Source organism: Alligator mississippiensis, chromosome 6 (assembly GCF_030867095.1).
Source record: "Alligator mississippiensis isolate rAllMis1 chromosome 6, rAllMis1, whole genome shotgun sequence".
Classification (NCBI taxonomy): domain Eukaryota; kingdom Metazoa; phylum Chordata; order Crocodylia; family Alligatoridae; genus Alligator; species Alligator mississippiensis.
In genome coordinates, this window is record NC_081829.1 from 38,993,784 (window position 1) to 39,014,960 (window position 21,177).

Here is a 21,177-nt window from a genome sequence, read left to right on the forward strand (position 1 = left end):
TATTAGTGCATGCACCATCCTCCGATTCTTAGGACTGTCCGGACCCCCGTCACTTACCTGGGTACTCCTTGTGCTCATCACCTCTCTTGGTTGGGAGGTGTCCTCCTGTCCTCCTGTCGCCCCATCCCCCAGCGAAGCTAGTTTAAAGCATGCCATACAAGATCAGCCAGGTTGCTTTCTTACCAAGGAGCTGCAATTTGGTCTTGCTACTTAAGAGTTTTTACAGATGCTAAAGATTATTATGGATTTTATGGGTAAGCATTTTTAGCCAGATTTTTTAACTGACCATACATCAATTTATTGATAGTTGGCAACCCTATACCCCCATGGCTATTCATGCATTACCCTCTCTTAGAAAGTGACCATCTGGCTTAGTTCCTGGAGCAGGTCTTTGTCTTTCCAAAGGGACAGAGTGGACATGAAGTCACATGCAGCAAAGTAGACAGCTCTATTTAAATACAAACAGCATTCATTCATCTACAGCAATACAGCAGGCAGAGTCCTAGGGTCCCAAAGCCCAGAGAGTCTCTGTCAGGTAGTAGCCATCACTGTTCTCTCTCAAATTCCTCTCACCCTGCCTTTCTCCCTTCCCTCTCCCCTTTGTGAGTCTCACAGGCTTCAAATGCCATTAATCTAAGTCGCTGTTTGCAATCTAGTCAAGATATCTGAGTCATGCAACATTATTATAACATCGACACATTTAACCCAGACATATTACAAACAGTAACATCATCTGTCAAAGAAGCTAACTAGAGGGGGCCCTCAAGGATTAATCTTGGAACTGATCTTGTTTAGTGATGGTAATTCATGACATTCACTAAAAAGGTGGGAGTATACTGACAAAATTTGCTGAGGACACAAAGTTAGGAGGTATAGTCAATACAAGGGATAATGGGGATATCATAAATAAATAAAATACAAATGGAATTAAATTCAATAGCACAAAATGCAGGATGTGCACTTGAGGACTAATAACAACTTCTGGGAAAAGGTGGGAACTCATCAATTAAAAATGACTGAGGAAGAAAAGGACCTGAGTTAGCCAACTGATTCCAGAATGATTATAATTAACCAATGTGATATGGCCCTTACAAAAGGTAAATGTGATTTTAGGTGATACCAGTTACTATAAGTAAAGGATTATTAGTATTGTGCAAAGCCTCGATATGACTACATCTTTACTGTTGTACTGAGTTCTGGTATCATTTGTTTAAAAAAGATTAACTCAAACTAGATGGCTGTCATATAAAAGAAGACTAAAAAAATTTAGCTTATTTGGTCTAGTGAAGCAATTGTTTAGATGGGATGTGATTGCTCTCTGTAAATACATAAAGAAGAATAAGCACTGGAAGAAGGTTCTAAGGTAGAGTAGCTTGTGGGCTGCTTCTGGCCCACAAGGAGTTAATATACAGCCCCTGGGTTCCTTCTAACCACTGCAATTCCCATGGGTCCTGCTGCTACAGTGGCCTGTTGTCTCCTGGTTCCGCATCCCTCCTCTGGTAAGGGGTTTCTTGTTCCTTCCCCTGCTCCTGGGGGTGGGTCATTGGGAGGGCACTGTACATACAGCAGGAGGGAGAGCCAGGCTGCCCACACCTCAAGATTGTACCCAAATTTCCCACACTATGCACACAGCAGAGTGGGGAGCTATATTGCTCAGGTAATGCATGTGGCTGAGAAACCTGGGCTGCTTGTGCTACGTGTGCAGCCAAAACACTGGAATTGCTCGTGTTGGGTACACAGCTAGAAGACTTGTTCTACTCATGCTGAGCTCAGCAAAGGAGGGGGAAGAGGTGGGTGGCTAATGTTACTTATTCAACAGGAAAGGGGTGGGGAGAACAGCTACACTGCTCATGGGGTGCAGGTGACTTGGGTCTGCACCCCCTGCAGTGTGCAACCCCATGGCATGGCATGGCACACAGGACCCTGCTGTCCAGAAGTTTAGCTAAAGGACTAGGTTGGCCCAAGAGTGATGGATATAAACTGGCAATAAATAAACATAGGCAGAAGGTTTCTAATCAGAGCAGTTAAGTTCTGTGACAGCCTTCAGTAGAAGTAGTGAGAGCAAAAAAGAGTCTACTGCTTTTAAGACAGAACTTGATTTTATGACACAGTTGTATGTCATAGGTAAAGGACTAGGTTTGAGAAGGAGTTCTTTCAGTATTTTAAGTTCCTAATTTTTATATATATATATATATGTTCACAAGAAAGTAGGATAGGCCTGATATTGCCTGATATTGGTAGCCTAGAGGTAGTTTTCATGCATGCAAAATTCATGACCAACCCCAAGGAGATCATATTTCACTAGCATTTGCATCCAAAGATTAGGCAGATGGGGCTCTGGTAATAAGTTGGGTGCTGTAAAGCTGCTGCCTCATATATACATGGATACATAGACAATTCTAGAAACTGTGACATGATTAAAACCCCTTTGCATCACTGAGGCTGAGATTAAAAAAAAAATAAGAAAAATGATTACTAAATAAACATAAGCTTTCTATTACAGTAATTTCTCAGATAAGTTCACACTATAGACTATGGATATAACAATCATATTATAAATATACTATTATTTTTAAGCATCCATACAACATTTTCCCCAGGTCGCAAGGATGCTGTTAATATTCTGGTAGTACCAAATGTTATAAAAAGGTTATTTCTATTGATTCTTTGATTTCTGTGCTAGACCATTACAGTTTGTAACACCCAAATCTGTCACTAAATTAGAACTAGGGAGATATACCCAAGCACAAATACAAGTTTTACATTTTCATGTTTACCAACAAATAGGATTATTTTCTCAGGGAGCATCAAAGAAAAATCAGATCACAGCACACATTGTATTTACTTAATTTGCTGTGTGCCTAGGTGAATATTTATTCAACCTTCTTTGAGGGGAGCTTTCTACTGCATAGATAAGTAAGGAGTCTGATTCATTCTGTATCATTTTGTATTCACAAGCAGTTTGACAAGGGACTTGATTGTACAGTATTACATTGTCACACAATATTTATTGTGAAAGACAATCATGCTCACAGAGATAGCAGTTTCTTAATTATTAAAATACTGAAAACTAATCTGAACTACATGATGTTCATCAGAATAAATGCTAACAGCAGATCATCTAACTTACAAAGCTTAAAAATATGGAAAGTTCTTAAAAGATATCAGGAGACAATATCTATCTGGCAACTAACTGTCATTGTAGCATATGTTTGCTCCTTCTGTCAACAGGGCAAGAAATGTGTCTTCAGCCTTAGTAATATGTATATCTTTTTGTCAGCACATAATGTAGCTGGAATCCTGTAGAAAGACAATTTAGCCATCATCTAGGTAAATTCAGTGAATATACCTAGCACCATTCAGCAAATGATTTGAAAACACCTCATTTTCATAGCCCTGGTGGACTTGTCAATCAATGGCAGAAGAGTGAGGGAGGCTGGTACAGCCCCTTTGCTCTCTGGTCACTTCACCCATCACCATCACCTTGCCCCTGCTGTATGCTTGTATAGAGCTGGAGCTGCTGCCACCATGACCTCTGCTACCGTCACATGCCCCAGGCCAGCTGGAACTGGCATTGGGTATAACCAAAGCTGGAACTACCTCATGCTCTGGGCTGGATCTGGCCCACCAGAAGCCCTCCATCCAGCCAAGATCAGAAAGTGAGCTTGACAGCCCAGCAGTAACCTGTGAAAACCCATTCCTCTCTGAACAAAAATATCTATAAGGTGCAACACTTCACACTGCCCTGCCTTCTGCCTAATTTTAGATTGATAGTTCTCTAACTACCTCTCTCTGGCTAGCTACAGACATTCAAAAAGCCCAAGGATGAATTGATTCAGTCTACACAGGTTTCTCTAAACTGCATTGATTGAACGGATAACAAACAGAACTGATATTCAGTTTTCAATTGGGAAAGGAAGGTGGAAGCCTGCACTGACCCAGACCAGAAGGTAAAGGGTGCTAGACCATGCCAGCCTCCTAAGCCAGGTGTCTTGTCACAGGGGGAGCCCCATGCCTCTCCCCAGGCCAGCCAAAAGGGGTGGAGGATAATTCCCCCTCTGCGGAGCTGGGCCAGAACAAAGCACTGATATGCATGGAAGAGAGGGAAAAGATTCCCCCATCTTGGGGTGAGCCCCTGAGTCTGGCATCTACCCACATTGGGGGAGACCCATGCTGGGGATCCCCTGAGCCCTGGTCTGCCCAGCTGCTGGTGGCTGGGCTGGTGCGAGTCACTGATGTGCTGGGGGAGGAAGAAATGAACCCTCCTGCCCCAGTCTCCCCTGGGCAGAGGGAATGGGAACACTCTGTAGAGGGAAGAATCAGGCCACATCAGTCGGCGCAAGTCTCCTGGGCTGCCCAGAATGTCTCACCAGAGCCCAGCACCAGCAGCAGCTGGTAAGAAGAGCTGGTCAGCCCTCCAGGCAGGGAAGGGAGGGGGGAAACCCTCCTGGGGCCCAGCACCCTCCAGCTCAAAGGAGCTCAGCTTAGGGGCTGAGACTAGGGTGGGGTGTTTTTTTTCCCCTTCCCCTGTATGCATCAGTGACTCGTGCCAGCCCGGCCATGAGGAGAGGGAATCAACCCCCTGCAGCTGAACGGACCAGGGCTTGGGGGATCCCTGGTGTGGGGCTCCTCCCATGTGGACAGATGCCAGGCTGGAGGGCCAGCCCCAAGAGTGGGGACTCCTTTTCCCCCTTTCCCTGCATGTCAGTGACTCACAGGAGCCTTCGTCTGCAGAGGTAGAATTACCTTTGCCCCGCCCCAGAGCTGGGCAGACCAGGCCTGGTGGTCATATCCTAGGCCAGCCAAGGGAAACGCCCAAGAGGCTGGGGCTCTCCCCACATGGGCAGACCAGAGCTTGGGGGCTAGCCAGGATGGGGGGCTCCTTTCCCCCTCCCCCTGGCAAGTCAGTGATGATTAACGCTGGCCTGTCCAAGGAGGGAGGGAGGAAAGGGCAACACTTGCAGAGCAGAGCTCAGGGCTGAAGCTGGGACCCCTGAAAGATGGGTAATTGCAAACAACAGTTGATTTTCTCCATGGAACTGAGTAATTGAAAATGTGCACAACATTTATTTTTAAATGCTTTCATTATTTCTTCTTTTATATAGCCACATGATTCAAAATGCCTTTCAGGAATTGCTTAAACATCAAGCACAACTAGTGAACTTGGATACAATAACCCCCACCCCAAACTACAGAGCTTGATAATTCTTCAACCCAAAAGCCTGAGGAAGAACTGTGTCAGAGTTACTGAGCATCTACAACTCATTATATAAATAGGTATAGGAAAGGTATTAGGTAAATGCAGCAAGAAGAGATATGGGAAAGTATGGTTAATCCTAAAAAAGAGTAAATAGAGCAATTAATTCAAATCCACATAAATATTTGGAGGGTTTTGGCCAATATTCTATATTCATATTTCTTACTTTAAAGATGTATTTTGCACTAATTAATGGTTTTATCTGGATTTATTAACAATTGCTTTTGTAATTTTATAATTCATGATTTAATATATCAAGGCTTTGTTTTATAAAACATGCTGTGTCAATGATTTATAATCCCATCATTGATTTATGCATCCTGCAACTTCTTATAAGTTGTCATGGGTTTACAAGTACTGTTTAGCTCAGTGATGCTCAACATATGCACTGCAGCCTGGATCTGGTCCCCAAAGTGCTTGGATCCAGCCCATTGTATGGAGAATCATCAGAAAATATTTCAACCCACTGTGTCCCCCTCCCTGCCTTCTGGTGTGCTTTGGATCCCCTTCACAGGCTGCCTTGCTTTGTGCAGCTGCGTTGTGGTGTGGAGCCATTGCTCAGATGAAAAGCAAAACTTCTTATTCTTTTTTTTGTGCAGTATCTGACACAGCATAAAGATTATTATGATGATAAAATCCAACACAGACTACTTGTGTTCGATGGCATTAGGAATGAGGAAGAATATTCACCCTTCTCTTATATATCCCATTCAGAGCTACTTCTCAGAGCATAGGACTGTGGGGAAAAATGGAAGAAAGAAGGAATTTTTGAAAGAGGGCTGTAGAAGTAGTTGCTGAAGGAAATTGGAGAAGGCAAAGGCATAAATGTTGTAGACTTAGGGCACTTGTACACATGACAGGGTTTTTTCCTCCTAAATTGAAATGGTGTTTTTTTAATTGAGATTATTAAAAACCCACTGTTTCAATTTAGGGGCTTCTGTCACTGTTATGGTGATGGACCCAATCCATTTTTTTTTTCTTTCCGCAAAGACGGTCTGTGTCTCCCATGGTTGGGGGGGGGGGGGTGGGGGGTGATGAGCTGCTGGCTGGCTGAGTGGCTCCTGAGTGGTGGGGAATCCTGCCCTTCTCTCCAAAGTGGCAATGCCCTCTGGGCCACCTGGGTGGGTTGCTACAGGCCAAATGCTGCCACAATCTGGGATCAGGGAAAAGTTGGATCAGGCTTGCTCCCTGGCTGTGGAAGAGGTGGGTATGCTCCACAAACAACAATAAAAAAATCAATCAGGCTCCTCGACGCTTAATTTTTTTTTTTTTCTGGTAGAGCCTGCCTGCACAAGCTGCCGGTGGGCTGCACAACCCCTGAGCTGTGGGGGGCCCTGGTCCTTCCCTCCACAGCAGTGGCACTTCCCTGGGGCTACCTGGGCAGGTTGCTATTGAGCAGTGGGCTGTCCCAGCTCCAAGGCAGCACCCTGCTGGATCCAACTCTTGCCCAGTTCCACCCAGGGAGCAGTGCCCGGTGGGCTTCCAGTGGCTGGGCTCAGGGAAGAGTTGGATTTGACAGGTTGCCGCCTTTGAGCTGGGGTAGCCCCCAGCTCACTAGCACCCTGCCTAGGTGGCCTGCCACTTAAGGGGGAAGAACTGCCCCCCCCCCACTAGGGGGCTGCATGGCATGCTAGCAGCTCATGCAGCCAGGCTCCACTGAAAAAAACCCAAAAACAAACAGTGAGGGGCCCAATCTTTTTTTTTTTCCCCCCACGGAGTCTGTCTGCCTCTCCTGCGACTGGGAGGATGGCAGGGGGGGCGGGGGGGGGCAAGCTGCCGACAGGTCCTGAGCTTTAGGAGGCCCTGGTCCTTCCCTCCATGGTGGCAATGCCCCCTAGGGCCACCTGAGTGGCCAGCTAGTGGACAGATGCTGCCCCAGCTCAGAAGCAGAACCTAGAAAAATCTAACTCTTTCCCGAACCTGAGCTATGGCAGTATCTGGCCTGTTAGCAGTGCACCTGGTCAGCCTCAGGGGTCACTGGTGCTGCAGAGGGAAGGACCAGGGCCCCTCACACCTCAGGGGCCACTCAGCCCATTGGCAGCTTGCCCCCCACCTGTGGGAGATACAGGTAGGCTCTGGGGCAGGGGAGGGGGAAGGGGAATCAGGCCTCTTGCTGCTTCTGCCTTCATCCCAACTATTCCATAGAGGCAGCGGGGTGAGCTGGCAAAAGGTCACGGCATTATAAATAGCTACATTAACAAACTCATTTAAATTATAATAAAAACTGCACGTGTTCAGCATGATGCAATTAAACTGCAAAAATGGGCAATTTTCATCACATGTTCAAGCTCCCAGTGGTATCAAAAGGAAACCAGTAGTATGGAAAGAAAAGTAATGTGAGAACTAGTAGACTCAGAAATTAGAAATAGATCCTGTGAGAGGCTTGTAAGAAGAAATATGTAATCAGAAGACATGATGTGTGTTAAGGGTTATAGGGAATATAGAGGGAGGGCACACAGAAAACATGAAGGAGGAGTCAAGGAATAGGAACAGGATTGTAGGAAGGGGAAAGGAAGTGGCAATGATGATGACAAAAAGAAGAGGACAAGAAGAGCCAGTAAAACACTATGTGGACTCTGAGAAATGAAGGAAGTAAATGCACACCCATTTAAGATTGAAACTGTTAATCATGTAGCTATGTTTTGTTTGTAAATAGAGTACATCCAGTAAATGAATGGGATTCCTGCAATCTAGAGGAAGTAAAAATAGCACCAGAGTACTGGGAGAATGCAAAGAAAAAACAAGAATGGAACTTGTTTTCAGAGTGTATGTGTGCCTTGTTTTTCCTGTGAAAAACAAAATCAGAGGGAACCTTAAACTCTAATATCTTAAACAGCATCTCACTTCTAACCTGTAGGGAAGTGATCTCAGTCTTCCAGTTTTTCAGTGTTTTTGTAAACTGCTTTGGGATCCATTTTGCTAATTGTGATAATTTTCCACACAGCTGTAATCAGGTTACTTGCTGATAAAAGCAGGATGTTAGAAGTTTTAATGTCTTCCAAGGGAATCTCTTCAGCCAGATAAATCTTGCTGTTTTTCAAACAGGGTTCCAGATAAGTAGCTGGCAGCTTATGCAGGTGTATGGATGTGCACACATATTTGAAACGTTCTTTTAATGCTTAACTCCCTACTGCAATAAATTACCTTTTGATTCCATCTAAAGTTTCATCACTTAAATTGTGTTCCTTCTGTTAATGTTTTCCATGTTTCAGTAAACAAAGGTACTTCTGAATGTGCTCATCCATAATGAGATGTATAATCAGTTTTGTTTAGCAGCACACTGGAAAGTGCACGGTGGATCCCAGAGTAATTGTAAATTAAAAGCAGTACATTTTCCACCTCATGCACACATTCAACTCTGCTGGGAATTGTGCATGTGCCTTGAGAAGAAAATGTGCCTCCTGCTGTATAGGACTTTTTTCTTTACTCAGTTGCTTAACCTCGAAAACAATTCCACACAAAACAATTTGCAAAAATGCATCAGAACGTTATCTTTAGGCTTTGAAATGCTTGAAGTATTCCTTTCATGTCATTTCTTTAATAAGGTGGACCCCTTTTTTTGTGATCCAATCATAATTTATATTGATGTCTGTTGCAAATAATTATTCAATGGATAGATCATATACACATACTTTTGGCTTATCTTTAAATATTTGGTATTTGTGTCTTTTATTGTACATGTAAGTGAGAGGGTATGATTTCTTTTCCCTCCTTGGATACCATAGATTTTATAAGTAGGAAGAGTGCCTGAAGAAATCTTTAGGGCAAGGATTGTCAATCACAACTGAAAAATAGAACTCCACTTTGCAGTCCTGTCAAAAAGTAAATTATATTGGAGGAAGAATTGGAATAATGTGTGGACATGGTAATGTTCTTACAAGGATTAAAAGCAACTAAATCTATCCTGTGTTGTGAATTATTTATTGAGCTCCATCTTGTAAGATACCCTGCTATTATAATTCTTAGGCTGTCTTGAACAGAGGTTGCTGATTGTTTTGTCCTGTAATAACTTGAGTAGATATTCCTGCCAGATGATATTTGAATTATTATTCACAGAACATAGTTTAGAAGTTTTACCCTTGTCTTTAGAATCAAAAGACAAGTTTTCAAGTGCATACAACATAGTTAAAAAGAGTGTTTCTTTCTTGTTTTCAATAGCTAAAGAACATCACTTTAAGGAGGTCATTGAAAAATCCCCTTTGGGAGCACTATTGCTATGAGTTATTGATCTTTCCAATTAAAAAGCACTGGGAAAGTTGAAAGGTGCCTGCTACTGGGATAGAGAACAATATAGGAAGTTATAATGTAATTGGTAGAATAGGGACAGCTGACTTGAAGAGGACTTGCTTGCTTTGGAGGGGAAAAAAGTTAATTTTAATGAAAAAGCATGAGGCCAGAGGAGTCTGTCCAAGATATGTGGTCCAGGCAGAAATTGCTTTGGGATAAGTGTGTCCCTATCTACAAATAAAGTTTCACATTTTGTGTAAAACTAAGTTTGTAATACAAGTACCAGAAAAGAAGGAACAAAACTATCAGCAATTTTCCGAATACAGAGGTAACCCTTCTTACAAATATATGCACATACAAAAACAGCATAAAATCATCATTAACCATGTAAGAAATCTCCATGCACTGCTGCGACACAGAAGATCAAACCATGAAATAACCATAACTGGAAAAGTACTAGGTCAGTAATTCCATGCACTGTTGTTCCCTACTAATGATAAGGTATGCTTCTTCTTTAACTGTCAGTTCTCACCTTTGCCTTAGTAAGAACTGAATGTATTTCTAATGTTAATTAACAGTTTGGGGACTTCAGATCCCTTATGATTCCTGTATTAATAGAAATAAATCCATATTTGGTTTAAAATATTATCAAAAGAAGGAAAAAAAGCAAGTGATTTTTTTTTTTTCTGAAATAAGCTAAAAGAATAAATGAAATTCTGTACCATCACTATTACACAACTGTTACTAAAATGCATAGTACAGGAAGGACATGTCTACAAACAAATGTTCTATGCTACACTGCTCTGAGAAGTCTGCCTGCTGTACTAGAACTGGTGCCACTGTGTTGGCTTGGTACTGCAGACAAGCTGATTGCCACTACCAACCACAGTGCTAATTAGCCAACCCATAGCACTGTGCTAATACAGCTACACTACCGCGGGCTGGAGAGGTATCAGGAAAGTAGTGCATTGTATTTGAGGTGTCAATGCATGGAATGGCAAAGCTGTTCCTCCTACAGAATTTCTCTGTACTAAGAAGTGGTTCCATCATCAAAGATGGACCTCATTAACTTTGTCAACAAAATATCTCCTGTTAATTTAAAATAATTGTGTCAACCTGTTAAAGCCTCCCAAGCTAAGAAATCACTTGTAGATGGGTCTAACATTTAAAGGTCAGATCCCAAGCCCAGTTTATGTTGATTTACCCAGCTGAGGATTGAAACTTATTATCAAGGTGATGATAAAAATGGATAGAAACACCTTCTGGCCAAGTACAGGACAATTTTAAATATATTCATAATTTATTTTTATTCTTTAAGGGAGACTAAAATTTAAATATGGAACAAACAGCAGCTAACTGTGAATTACAACATTATATTTCAGTGAACTTCTGCTGACATCATAAACTGCTACAGCAAAGTTTATAAAGCTGAAATACATGTCTTATTAATTCTGTAATCTTTATTTCCAAAGCATTTATGTTAGGGCTCTGGTATTTTTATTAACTGTTGGTCTTGTTTCCAGAAGTCTCTCTTCATACTGTAACCCAGGACAAAGAACTGGAATGCTACACAGGAATGCCTTTCGGAGGACTCCACCCTTACCTCGGGGTAGGTTTAATGGAATTACGGGACCAGCATATCAACAGCTAGAAGAGTCAAGGATCACAGATCAGGATGCAATACCTTGCCAAGGGTAGGTAATAAAAGCAACCAAAGCAAGCCAATTAATTATCAGCTGCAGAATAATATAAATAAATAAATAAATACTAATGCCTGACTACTTAGTCTACATTTGTTATCACAGTGAGTACAAGATTAGAGTCCATTATGCATCCAGTGTGTATAGTATTAAAATGGAAAGTATATCTATAGCATATTAGCATTTGAAGATATTATCTTCGACTGATTTCTTTTCTTAAGCTCTTTCATGTCTGAAGAAGACATGATCAGGGGAAACAAAAACAAACAAAAAAATTGGTTACCTGTCATCTCTTACAGGTATTGTTTCCCTTTTATAGCAATATCACTATCTGTAATTCAATGTTTGTTGTACACAGCATTCACTTCCTCTTCCTTTGACACTCGAAAAAGCCCAAATTCATGTATATAATATTAAAAGAGATCCATGTGAGTTCCACAAATAAATTAGGTGTGAGCATTTCACTTTTATTTGCCATTTAAAATCTACAGAGTCATCTTTTTTCTCTTATCACAATTAAAAATATGCAGCAACTGGCATTCAGGTCCAGTTAAACTCAGGCCTTGGATTTCAAAATTGTGATGTGCATGATCAGCTTCTTTTGAAGTCAGTTGGGGTTGCTAGTGTTGAACTCTTCTGAAATCCATTCCCATAATATTTAGTTGTATGAAAGAGTATTGCATCCTATATGTCTGTGTAACAGGGAGTCTTCCCAGGGCCAATTAGAAGTTGGCCTGCCCACTGCTTCTAAGCTAACCTCCTGCCTCTCTCACCTGCCACACCTTGATGGAAAATGATTAAGATATTACCCAGGAGGGTGGCTGCTCATTTCTTGCCTCGGTGCTAGGGGGCATTATCTGTGGCTCCAAAACCTTCCCTACACTGCAGCTCATGCCTCACAGATGGCATCAAAATTCTTAGTCTGGACCCCAACTAGATCCCTTCAATAGACGGACTACTCCACCCTCATTCTGGGCTGCCAAGTTCCCTGCACTCTTCTCCCTCTCAAGCGTGCCCCCCCCCCACTTTGGCAACATAGGCCCTGGCCTCACTTCCAAGGCCAATCAGAACCCCAGGCCCCCAAATCAGGGCATCCCTCACAGTGGGCCCCTGGCCCTTTTGACCCTTCTGGTCCTGGCCCCAGCATTGACCAGTTGAGGGTGTCTCACGTCAGGCTTCTGAGCAGCTAGCCCACGCTCTCTTACATGGGTCTGCCTTCTTTGGCCCTAATACGGGGTTACCCACCCAATTGTGTGGGCTGGGGTTATTAAGGTGCCCTGATCCACCTTTCAATGGGGTGATAATTGACCTTGCATTTCTTTGGGGCTGACTCACCACCAGGCCATCCATCCCCGGCAGGGTGCAGTGTTAGGTCATGCCTAGGACCAATGAGGCCTCCAATCCATCCCCACAGCCTCACCCTTATCTCCAAAGTCTTCTTGGAGCATCAGAGCTCAGCAGGGAGATTTTTTTCCCCCTGCTGACTGGTCACAAACTACTCCCCTTTAGCAAAGAGAGCTAGGCATCAAATGGCTGCCCTCATCAGGCATCTGCCCTCCCCTGGTCTAGCCCTTAAAGTGGCAGGCACTAACAGTGCCCTGCCACAGTCTGTAATCCTTATAAAATGAGAAGCAAATGGAACTCATTTGAATGGTACTTAATCTGGCATGAGTGAAAGCTAACTGTGCTGAGATCAAAGGTGTGCTTCAGAATACAGCTGCCCAGCATCTCAGAACTGCCCATGTGCAACTTCTGAAATGAATGGAAGAAAAATGAAGAAACAAAACAATTTCTATTCTTTAAAGTCAGAAGGGACTACTCTGGTCTTACATCTTGGTTAACACAGGGCAAAGGTATTTATTAGAATGCACATGTATTTATACCATACTTTTCATCCTAAATGATGCTAGAGTACTTAGCAAATTTGCATTCTGTACAGAATACAATAGCATGCCAGTAGCATTCCAACTGCAACTTTGGGTTTAGAGGGTGCAGCCTAGTGCCAGTGGTGGTATGCTACAAGAAGTCTGGGAAAAATATATATTTTGAACTTCAGCACTTGCGCAAATTCATAGATTCATACATTGTTAGGGGCTGGAAGGGAACTTGCAGATCACTGGGTCCAGCCATTTCCCTGCCCCCCCCACCCACTGTAGGCAGGAAGACAACTGGGGTCAAGTGACTGCAGTGAGGTGACTGTCCAGTCTCCTCTTGAAAACCTTCAGGGTAGGTGACTGCATCACCTCTGGAGGGAGTTTATTTCAGTCTAAACACCCTGACTGTGAAGGAGTTTTTCCTGGTGTTAAGCCTGAAGCAGCCTTCTAGGAGTTCATATCCATTGGTCCTGGTCTTCCCCAGGAGTGCCTCGTGAACAGTTGTTCACCAAGCTCCTGATGCACTCCTCTGATATAGCAGTAAGCCACTATCAAGTCCCCTCTCAACCTTCTCTTCTTTAGGCTAAAGAGGCCCAGGTCCCTCAGCCTTTCCTCATATGGCTTGCCTTGCAAATCCCTAATCATATGGGTGGCTCTTCTTCGGACTCTCTTAAGTTTTTCTACATCCTTATTGAAGTGTGGCACCCAGAACTGGATGCAGTACTCCAATTGCAGTCTCACCAGTGCTGAGTACAGCAGGAGTATCACTTCCTCAGTTTTACACAAGATGCATCAGTTGATGCATGCCAGTGTGGTGTTTGCCTTGCTGGCCACCACATTGCACTGATGGCTCATGTTCATGTGGTAGTCAATCATTACCCCTAGGTTCCTTTCAGCTGTGGTGCAGGTCAGGCTGTCACCTCTGAGCTTGTATGCATGTTGAGGGTTATTTGCCCCAAGATGGAGCACCTTACACTTGAAAGTGTTAAATTTCATCTGGTTCTGGCCTACCCAACTCTTGAGCCTGTCCAGGTCTGCCTGTATCAGAAACCTATTTTCTGGCATGGCCACACTGCCCCATAATTTGGTGTCATCCATGAACTTGGCCAGAGAGCTTTTCACTCCCCCATCCAAATCATTGATCAAGATGTTGAAAAGCACTGGTCCAAGCACAGGCCCCTGAGGGACACCACTGGCCACTTCCCACCAGGACAACAGACATCCATTCATGAGAACTCTCTGGGTCCTACCCTGTAGCCAGTTTCCCACCCACTGAACCATCAAGCAGCTGAGCCCACAATCTTCCAGTTTTCCCATAAGGATATTGTGGGATACTAGATCAAACCCTTTTGGAAGTCTAGGTCTACCTTGTCTCCCATGTCCAGGTGGCAAGAGACCTGGACGTAGAAGGAGATGAGATTGGTAAGACAAGACCTACCCATGACAAAGCCATGCTGGCTGTCATTCAGAATTTTACTTTCCATGGGCTTATCACATAGATTCTTTAATGATGATTTTCCCTGGAATAGAGGTTAGGCTGATTGGCCTATAGTTGCCCACGTCCTCCCTCTTCCTCTTCTTAAAGATGGGCACAATGTTGGCCCTCTACCAATCCTCAGGGATCTCCCTGTGTGCCACAAATTCTGAAAGAGCTTTGCCAGGGGTTCCATGATGACCTAAGCTAGCTTCTTCAGCACTCTCAGATGGAGTCCTTCCAGTTCTGCTGACTTATAAATGTCTAGCTTTTCTAGTTGGTTTTGTACCCACTCAGCATCCACAGCAGGGAGGCTGTCACTCCCGGCGTGCCCGCTATAAGCCTTATCTCACTTGACTTTCCCCATGGTCCAGTGAAATACCCAACCAAATTGGGGCATCCAGTAGTTCATCTTTTCCCTGAACATTGGTTATCAGCTGTCCCGAGGTGTTAAGCAGGGGTCTCACACTTCCATTTGTTTTCCTTCTACTGCCTACATACCTAAATGGACAGGAGTCAAGGACTTCTTATTGTCCTTGACTCCTGTGGCTAACCTAAACTCAGTCACTGCCCTAGTTTACCTGATCATTTCCCTACAAGTGCTGGCCACTAAAGTATAGTCCTCCTTGAGAACTGTCTCTATCTTCCACTGTGTGTATATCTCTTTTTTTCTTTTTTAAGAGGACCACCATCTCCCTATTAAGCCAGAAGGACTTGCCAGCCCTCCTTCTACCTTACCTCTTTGAAGGAATGGTGTTCTTTTGTGCTTCAAGGATCATATCAGTTCTCATCCCCAAAATTGGGGTTTATATCTTGAGCAAGGAAGTTAATTTTTATTCACTGGAACAGAAACAGAGAGAATAGGCATCCATAAGAGCACAGCATCTGCTTATCTCAAGATGGCTGCCATTTCTCTATGATGCTACAAACACAAGGGACAGACTCCAGTGTTAACCTTCTCATTTCTGCTATTGGCCAAACACTGTAACTTGTGCCTAAAGCATGAAGTCTGTAGTATCATGATGAGCCTTGTGTTGTGGCAACAACACTTTATTTACAGGAACTTATGTATATAACTGTTTACAGTAAAAAAGCAACTGTTTGTGTCGGGGGTTGCACAGGGCCAGATGCGGGGGGTGGGGGTTATGCATGGGGCTGGAGGCGGAGCAGTGACACAGTGGGCTGCAGGGTGGTGGCTTTCCATCCCTGCTCATCTCCCTTTCCCCGTCATTCATGACAGGCAATTTGCTAGTTTAAAAATAAGACAGCTCCTGGTGTATTCACAATAGGAAAAGGTTGGGGGGTATTTAAGTATCCAGTAGTACTCTGAAAAATGAACACGTTGCTCAGTTTATACATATCACAGGAAGTTGTGCACAGTGCTTTCACAGACCTATGGAATCTAACAGTTAAAACTTTCCATTAATGAGATCCCACCCTCACAATCCCACTATCTCATGGACTAGTTGAATTTCATGCAGTGCTGGGGTTCATGCAGTGGCCTTACAAGGATGCATAATTATTATTTGTTTATTGAAAGATAGTCACAAAGCCCCTCAACCACTGAAACATTTTTCTGTTAGACCACAGAATCTTTGAAAATCTATGATTGAGCATGGGATCTTAGTAAATCTAATGCCATAGAGCTGCCAGCAGAAAACAGCAGAGGAATGTGTTGCAGCTTTAGAGACTTCCACAATGGATCAGTACTAGATGGAGTCTCATTATAGTAAATGAGACTATCCAAGCATTAACATTATATTAGAAATAAATCAAAGTTCATCATTGGAGTTCTGTCTCTCCTCTGAGACAGCTTTGCATCCTCACTAGAGAAACAACTAAGAGAAAAAAAACCTGAATTCGATGCATCAGCAGAGGACAATGTATGTTTCTCATCAGACTGTACCAAGGAAAGAGAAATTAACTCCCCCCAGGTAACAATATCCAAGCTTTCCTGGTTTAGTAATCACTTTATTTGCTTCATGCAGGAACTTATATCAAACAACAAAAAATCAATCTGACCAGATCTGGTAGCCGCAACTCCATCTTACCTTCATGGGTGGGCATCTTCAGGCAATAAATTTAGTAGATTTTTGCATATTTATTCAACTCAGAACACATAATGAGTGGTACCCATGGCAACCTGTTTTATTTCTCCAAAACATAACAAGAACACTCCTCATTCTTCATGTCAAAAAAGATACCCCTTTCCTGTTGCAAGAACTGTTCCCTCTAGCAATTCACTAAAACTAATATTTTCATTCCAAGGCAGCTTGCTCATTGAGCTTGTTATCTTAAAAGGATAGACAGTACCATTATTATTCCTGTAATTCCTATACCCAAAGGATATAGCTCATTCTAATCTAAAGCACTAAAATGGATAGAAATGTAAGACCTTACTCCTCTTGAATCCTGTAACTGGTTCTCAGCCTGCTCCAGTTAATAGAATAATTTCTTGTGATGCTTTCTGGGTTCCTGTCCCCTGTGCCCTGTGATTCTTTTCTCAGTTATGCTAGTATAAAGCTAGAGTAATTCAGTGGAGATAGGCTAATTGTAAAATAAATTAAAATGTGGCCTTCAGCAATTTCACTTTCATCTTTTGTCCCTGTTTCATAGCCTTCAGTGTGCTACCATTCTTGAACCCTTTCTTGTATGTTTAGTGCCATTTTAGCTTTGAGATAGTATTGCTTTTACTCTTGATGTTCTTCACCTGAAACTGTGGTACCATTCTCTATGATCAGGTGGCAATATTGAAATTAGAGAGTTTTGTAGCAGTATTGTGTGATAATCTCTTTGAAACACTTATCTGATGGTATATTTAACATCACTCCTTGTCTCAAAGTTTCTTAGTTTATGGAATAAATTCAACCCTTTTTAGAACTTTAAATTAGACAACCAAGGCAGCACAAGAAACAAAGGATGAAATCAAACTTTAAAGTGGAAATAGGTACAACATTTGTCAATTGGAACTAAATCTCATCTAAACCTAGAATTCCCAGTTAGGATTCTGAAATTTGGTTTTGTCCCAAAACATAAGCAAAGTGAAAAACCTCAACATAGCATATGTAATTTTGTCAAATAGTTGTTTTCTATTGGATGATATTACCTTACACAATGTTTGACTCAGTCTATATTATAAGTTACATAGGAAGTCACAACTTACCTGAGGACTTTTTACCAAGGTTGGATATCTTTCTATAATGTATATGCTGTAGTTCATCCAAAAATGGAATGGCTTTGATCAAAGCTCATTGGCTGAAGGTGTGGAAACTATGTTATATGGGCAGTTACATTATCATAATGACCCCTTCTGGCCTTAATATCCATTATTCTATGGGTAACTCATGGGTCCCTAACATGGCTTGTATCTGAGACTAAGTTAAACTGAGGGTCTTGTTATCATTTTTGTACAGCACACTTCTATTTCCTCCTGCACAGGCAGAGTCAATTTATTTTCTTTAAGCATATGTGCCACTCATTATTTTTTTACAGACATCCATATACTATTGGAATAATTTGTTAGGGAATCCATGTAGTAAATAGTCTTCTAGTACTAACCTGTGTTGGTCTATAGTATAACAGTTATGCAGGATCCTGAACTTCTAGTCTCGGTATAGCAAAGTGTTTTATTTAAATACATGTGTAAATGTGTTTACATACATGAAGTTCAAATGTGTTTATGTGCCATGAAGCACTCTTTCTAGGCAAGGGATCATTTCTAAAACTATTCCCTAAATGTGATAAAATATATTTTTTGGAAGGGAAAACAATTATAGGTATATTTTAAAGCTTGAATGCTAATATGATATCAGAATTCAGAAAAAAAATATGTTTAATGCCCTTTATTATTTTCTTTTTGTTTCATTATACTACTTAATTTTACTAAAATAAGCCATTTAAAAGAAATAGTGATAAGACTATTTAGAAAACAATAGTATGGTCTATTAATTAATTGATCCATTTGGTTGAAATGTTTTTATCTGATATTTAGACCAAAATTTAACAAAAAAATCACTGAATTCAAAAGAAAAATAATTTTTTTTTCTTACATTTTTTTTTTTTTTTTATGTCATCTTTGTACTCTAGTCTAGGCCAGACTTCTACTCTAGTCAAGACTAGATTTTCTGGTTCTACCAAGTTGCCAGGAATTATTTTTTGGGCTAAATGGATGTACTAAAAATCTCATAGTGAGGTATTCTCAGAAGCTTTGCAGTTCAAACATTATGTCCTGCAAAGTTCACAAAGAAATCTGTTCCTGAAAAATTGCCAGCATTTTTTTTCCCCCAACCCCATGTTATTTACTTTAAAACTTTAATGTTCCATGTCCCAACCTGCTTTGTATCCAGAATCTACTGAGGTGCCATTTATCAGCAGCTGAATTTGAATGCTATCAAAGACTGCACATCCATTTTTAACAAAAGAGAGACGAGACTACTTGATGAGCTTTTATAATTGCTTCTACCTGGCAACACCAAGTGCTCCATCTTCTTGTCCCACCTTGAGGGAAAGCTGTTTCTTCTTTTCAGAAATGCCAGGCCTCACTATTTGCACCAGGGCTTGACAGTTCCAGAATCTGAGCTGAGCAAAGTTAATAGCAGTTGATTAATTATCACACCACTAATTAAGAAGTCAACAAACTGTTCTCAATGAGATCCTTATACAAACAAAGCATCTTCATGCCACTCACATCCTAAGGGACTGACAACAGTTTTAAGGGTATCAGAGTTTGCATTTTATTAAGTCAGCAGTATTTTGATTACATGCTTAGGTCACACCGCTTTTCACTTCAAGATATTAACTTTTACAAGATGTATAGAGTCCTGCCTTGTATGTGTTTGTGCATATATGCTTACACATGTACATAAGACGCAACACATAATATGTATAAAAACCATATCTAATGTGTATATGTTTATAAAGTCAATGGAAAGTCTTTTACTTCAGTAGATTCTTATGTCCATATGTTGAACATTTCTAGCTAGTTTGAAGTAAAGTTATTTCTATTGTGCTGAAAGTAACCCATTTGATTTCTAATCAAAGTCAATTTATTTTCCCCTCCTTTAGTTTGTATTAAGATTTGGAAAGTATAGGATACTTGTTGTGTTTTGTTCAGTTTTATTCTCTCATTTGCAACATGAACAGGATATTATAACATGAGTAATTATTGTTTCTTAGTTTGAATGGTTATTAGCTCCTTGTGTCTCTGTTTTCAGGAAAGGAAGGACGACTGCATTCCAGGAACATAAATATATATATTTTTAAAATGAGTTTATTCAGGTAGATCATTTGCTTCTTGGAATTGGACTTTTAAAATATGCTATTATATTGAGCAGTGCAAGTTTGTATTTTTTTTTCCTGTGGTCACTCTGGGCCCGAAGTGGACCCACTGTGGGCCCTGTTTTCACTGAAATCAGTAAATGTCTGATTGATGTTATAGATGCAGAATCCTAAAAAGCAAAAATTGGGCGTCAGTTAGTTTGGATCTGATTTTTCCTGCTATTTCAGTATATGGGCTCTCTCACAAATGAAATACTCTGTTGCAACCACTAGCCTCTACTACAAAGAATGTGAGCACAAGAATGGAAATATCTTTTTGCTTGTGTAGGATCTTTGCCTCTGAGTAATTTTGGAAGATTTATGGAAATTTGGTGAAAACTTTCAGCATTTGAGGTTTCTAAATATCAAGAATATCATTAATCCATGTTGTAGAGCTGGCAAATTTTAAGAATTTCATACCAAATCCATTTCTGGTATTAGTAATTCTTACTTGTTTATGTTATTATAGCATACATACACCTTATCTGTTAAAAGAATTAACTCCCTTCATTTTCAGGGTACAACCCAGAAAGTATATTTAGGGGCTGAATTATCAATTCAAGGGAATAATGCAACTGATGAGACTACTCCAGCTGTAGTGATTTGAACAATTATGATAAACAAATGCCCAGGAAACAAGAGTGGGTACAAACCAACAGGTCTGCACTGTTTTGTTTTCATTTATTTATTAAAATGTCCTCCCTATAGATTAATTTCTTTAATCAATATTTAATACTGATTTTTTTAAAATGTCAATTACTAGTGCTTTTGTTAAATTGACTTGAAGGGTGTCTAATTTCACTCTACTTATATTGTAATTGCATTTTTTTTATAATTTACCCCAAAGTAGTTTGGCAGTTTTCTTTAATATTCTGATATTAATCAGAACAAATATTTCTCCCCTTTAAATAGAGAGGTGGTTAGCCATATTAGCCTGAAGACAGGCAAAAGTAGGATACGATGGCACCTTAAAGATTAACTGGTTCAGAGAGACACAAGCTTTAATAGGCAACAGTATACTTCATTATATGCTCTGAATGGACACATCTGATGAAACACCTGGTAAAGTAGGTTGCTACCTATGAAAGCTCATGGCTCTCTGAGCCAGTTCATCTCTAAAAGTGTCATCTACCCTACCTTTGGCCTCCCCTTCAAGTAGTAATACATTTTGATCCTCCTTTCCACAATTCCCTGGGGACCTACAAGTTATCATCTAAAGGCCTTTCCAAATCACTCAGAATGCACTGCTGCTTCATGAAAGCCAGTGAATTCTAGAATAGAAACCCAGGATACATTGCTGCTGAACTGAGTGTGGTGTTACTACAGAGA

At 41.3% G+C, this 21,177-nt stretch overlaps 1 protein-coding gene across 1 annotated transcript in view; it reads left to right on the forward strand.

Annotated features, from left to right (window-relative positions):
* Positions 1–21,177, forward strand: part of NRG3 (neuregulin 3) — a 1,058,867-nt gene that overhangs the window by 1,031,449 nt on the left and 6,241 nt on the right. The window contains exon 8 of the mRNA XM_019497070.2: positions 11,008–11,178. Within this exon, the coding sequence (XP_019352615.2) occupies positions 11,008–11,178 (171 nt within the window). The remainder of the gene's footprint in view (positions 1–11,007; positions 11,179–21,177) is intronic.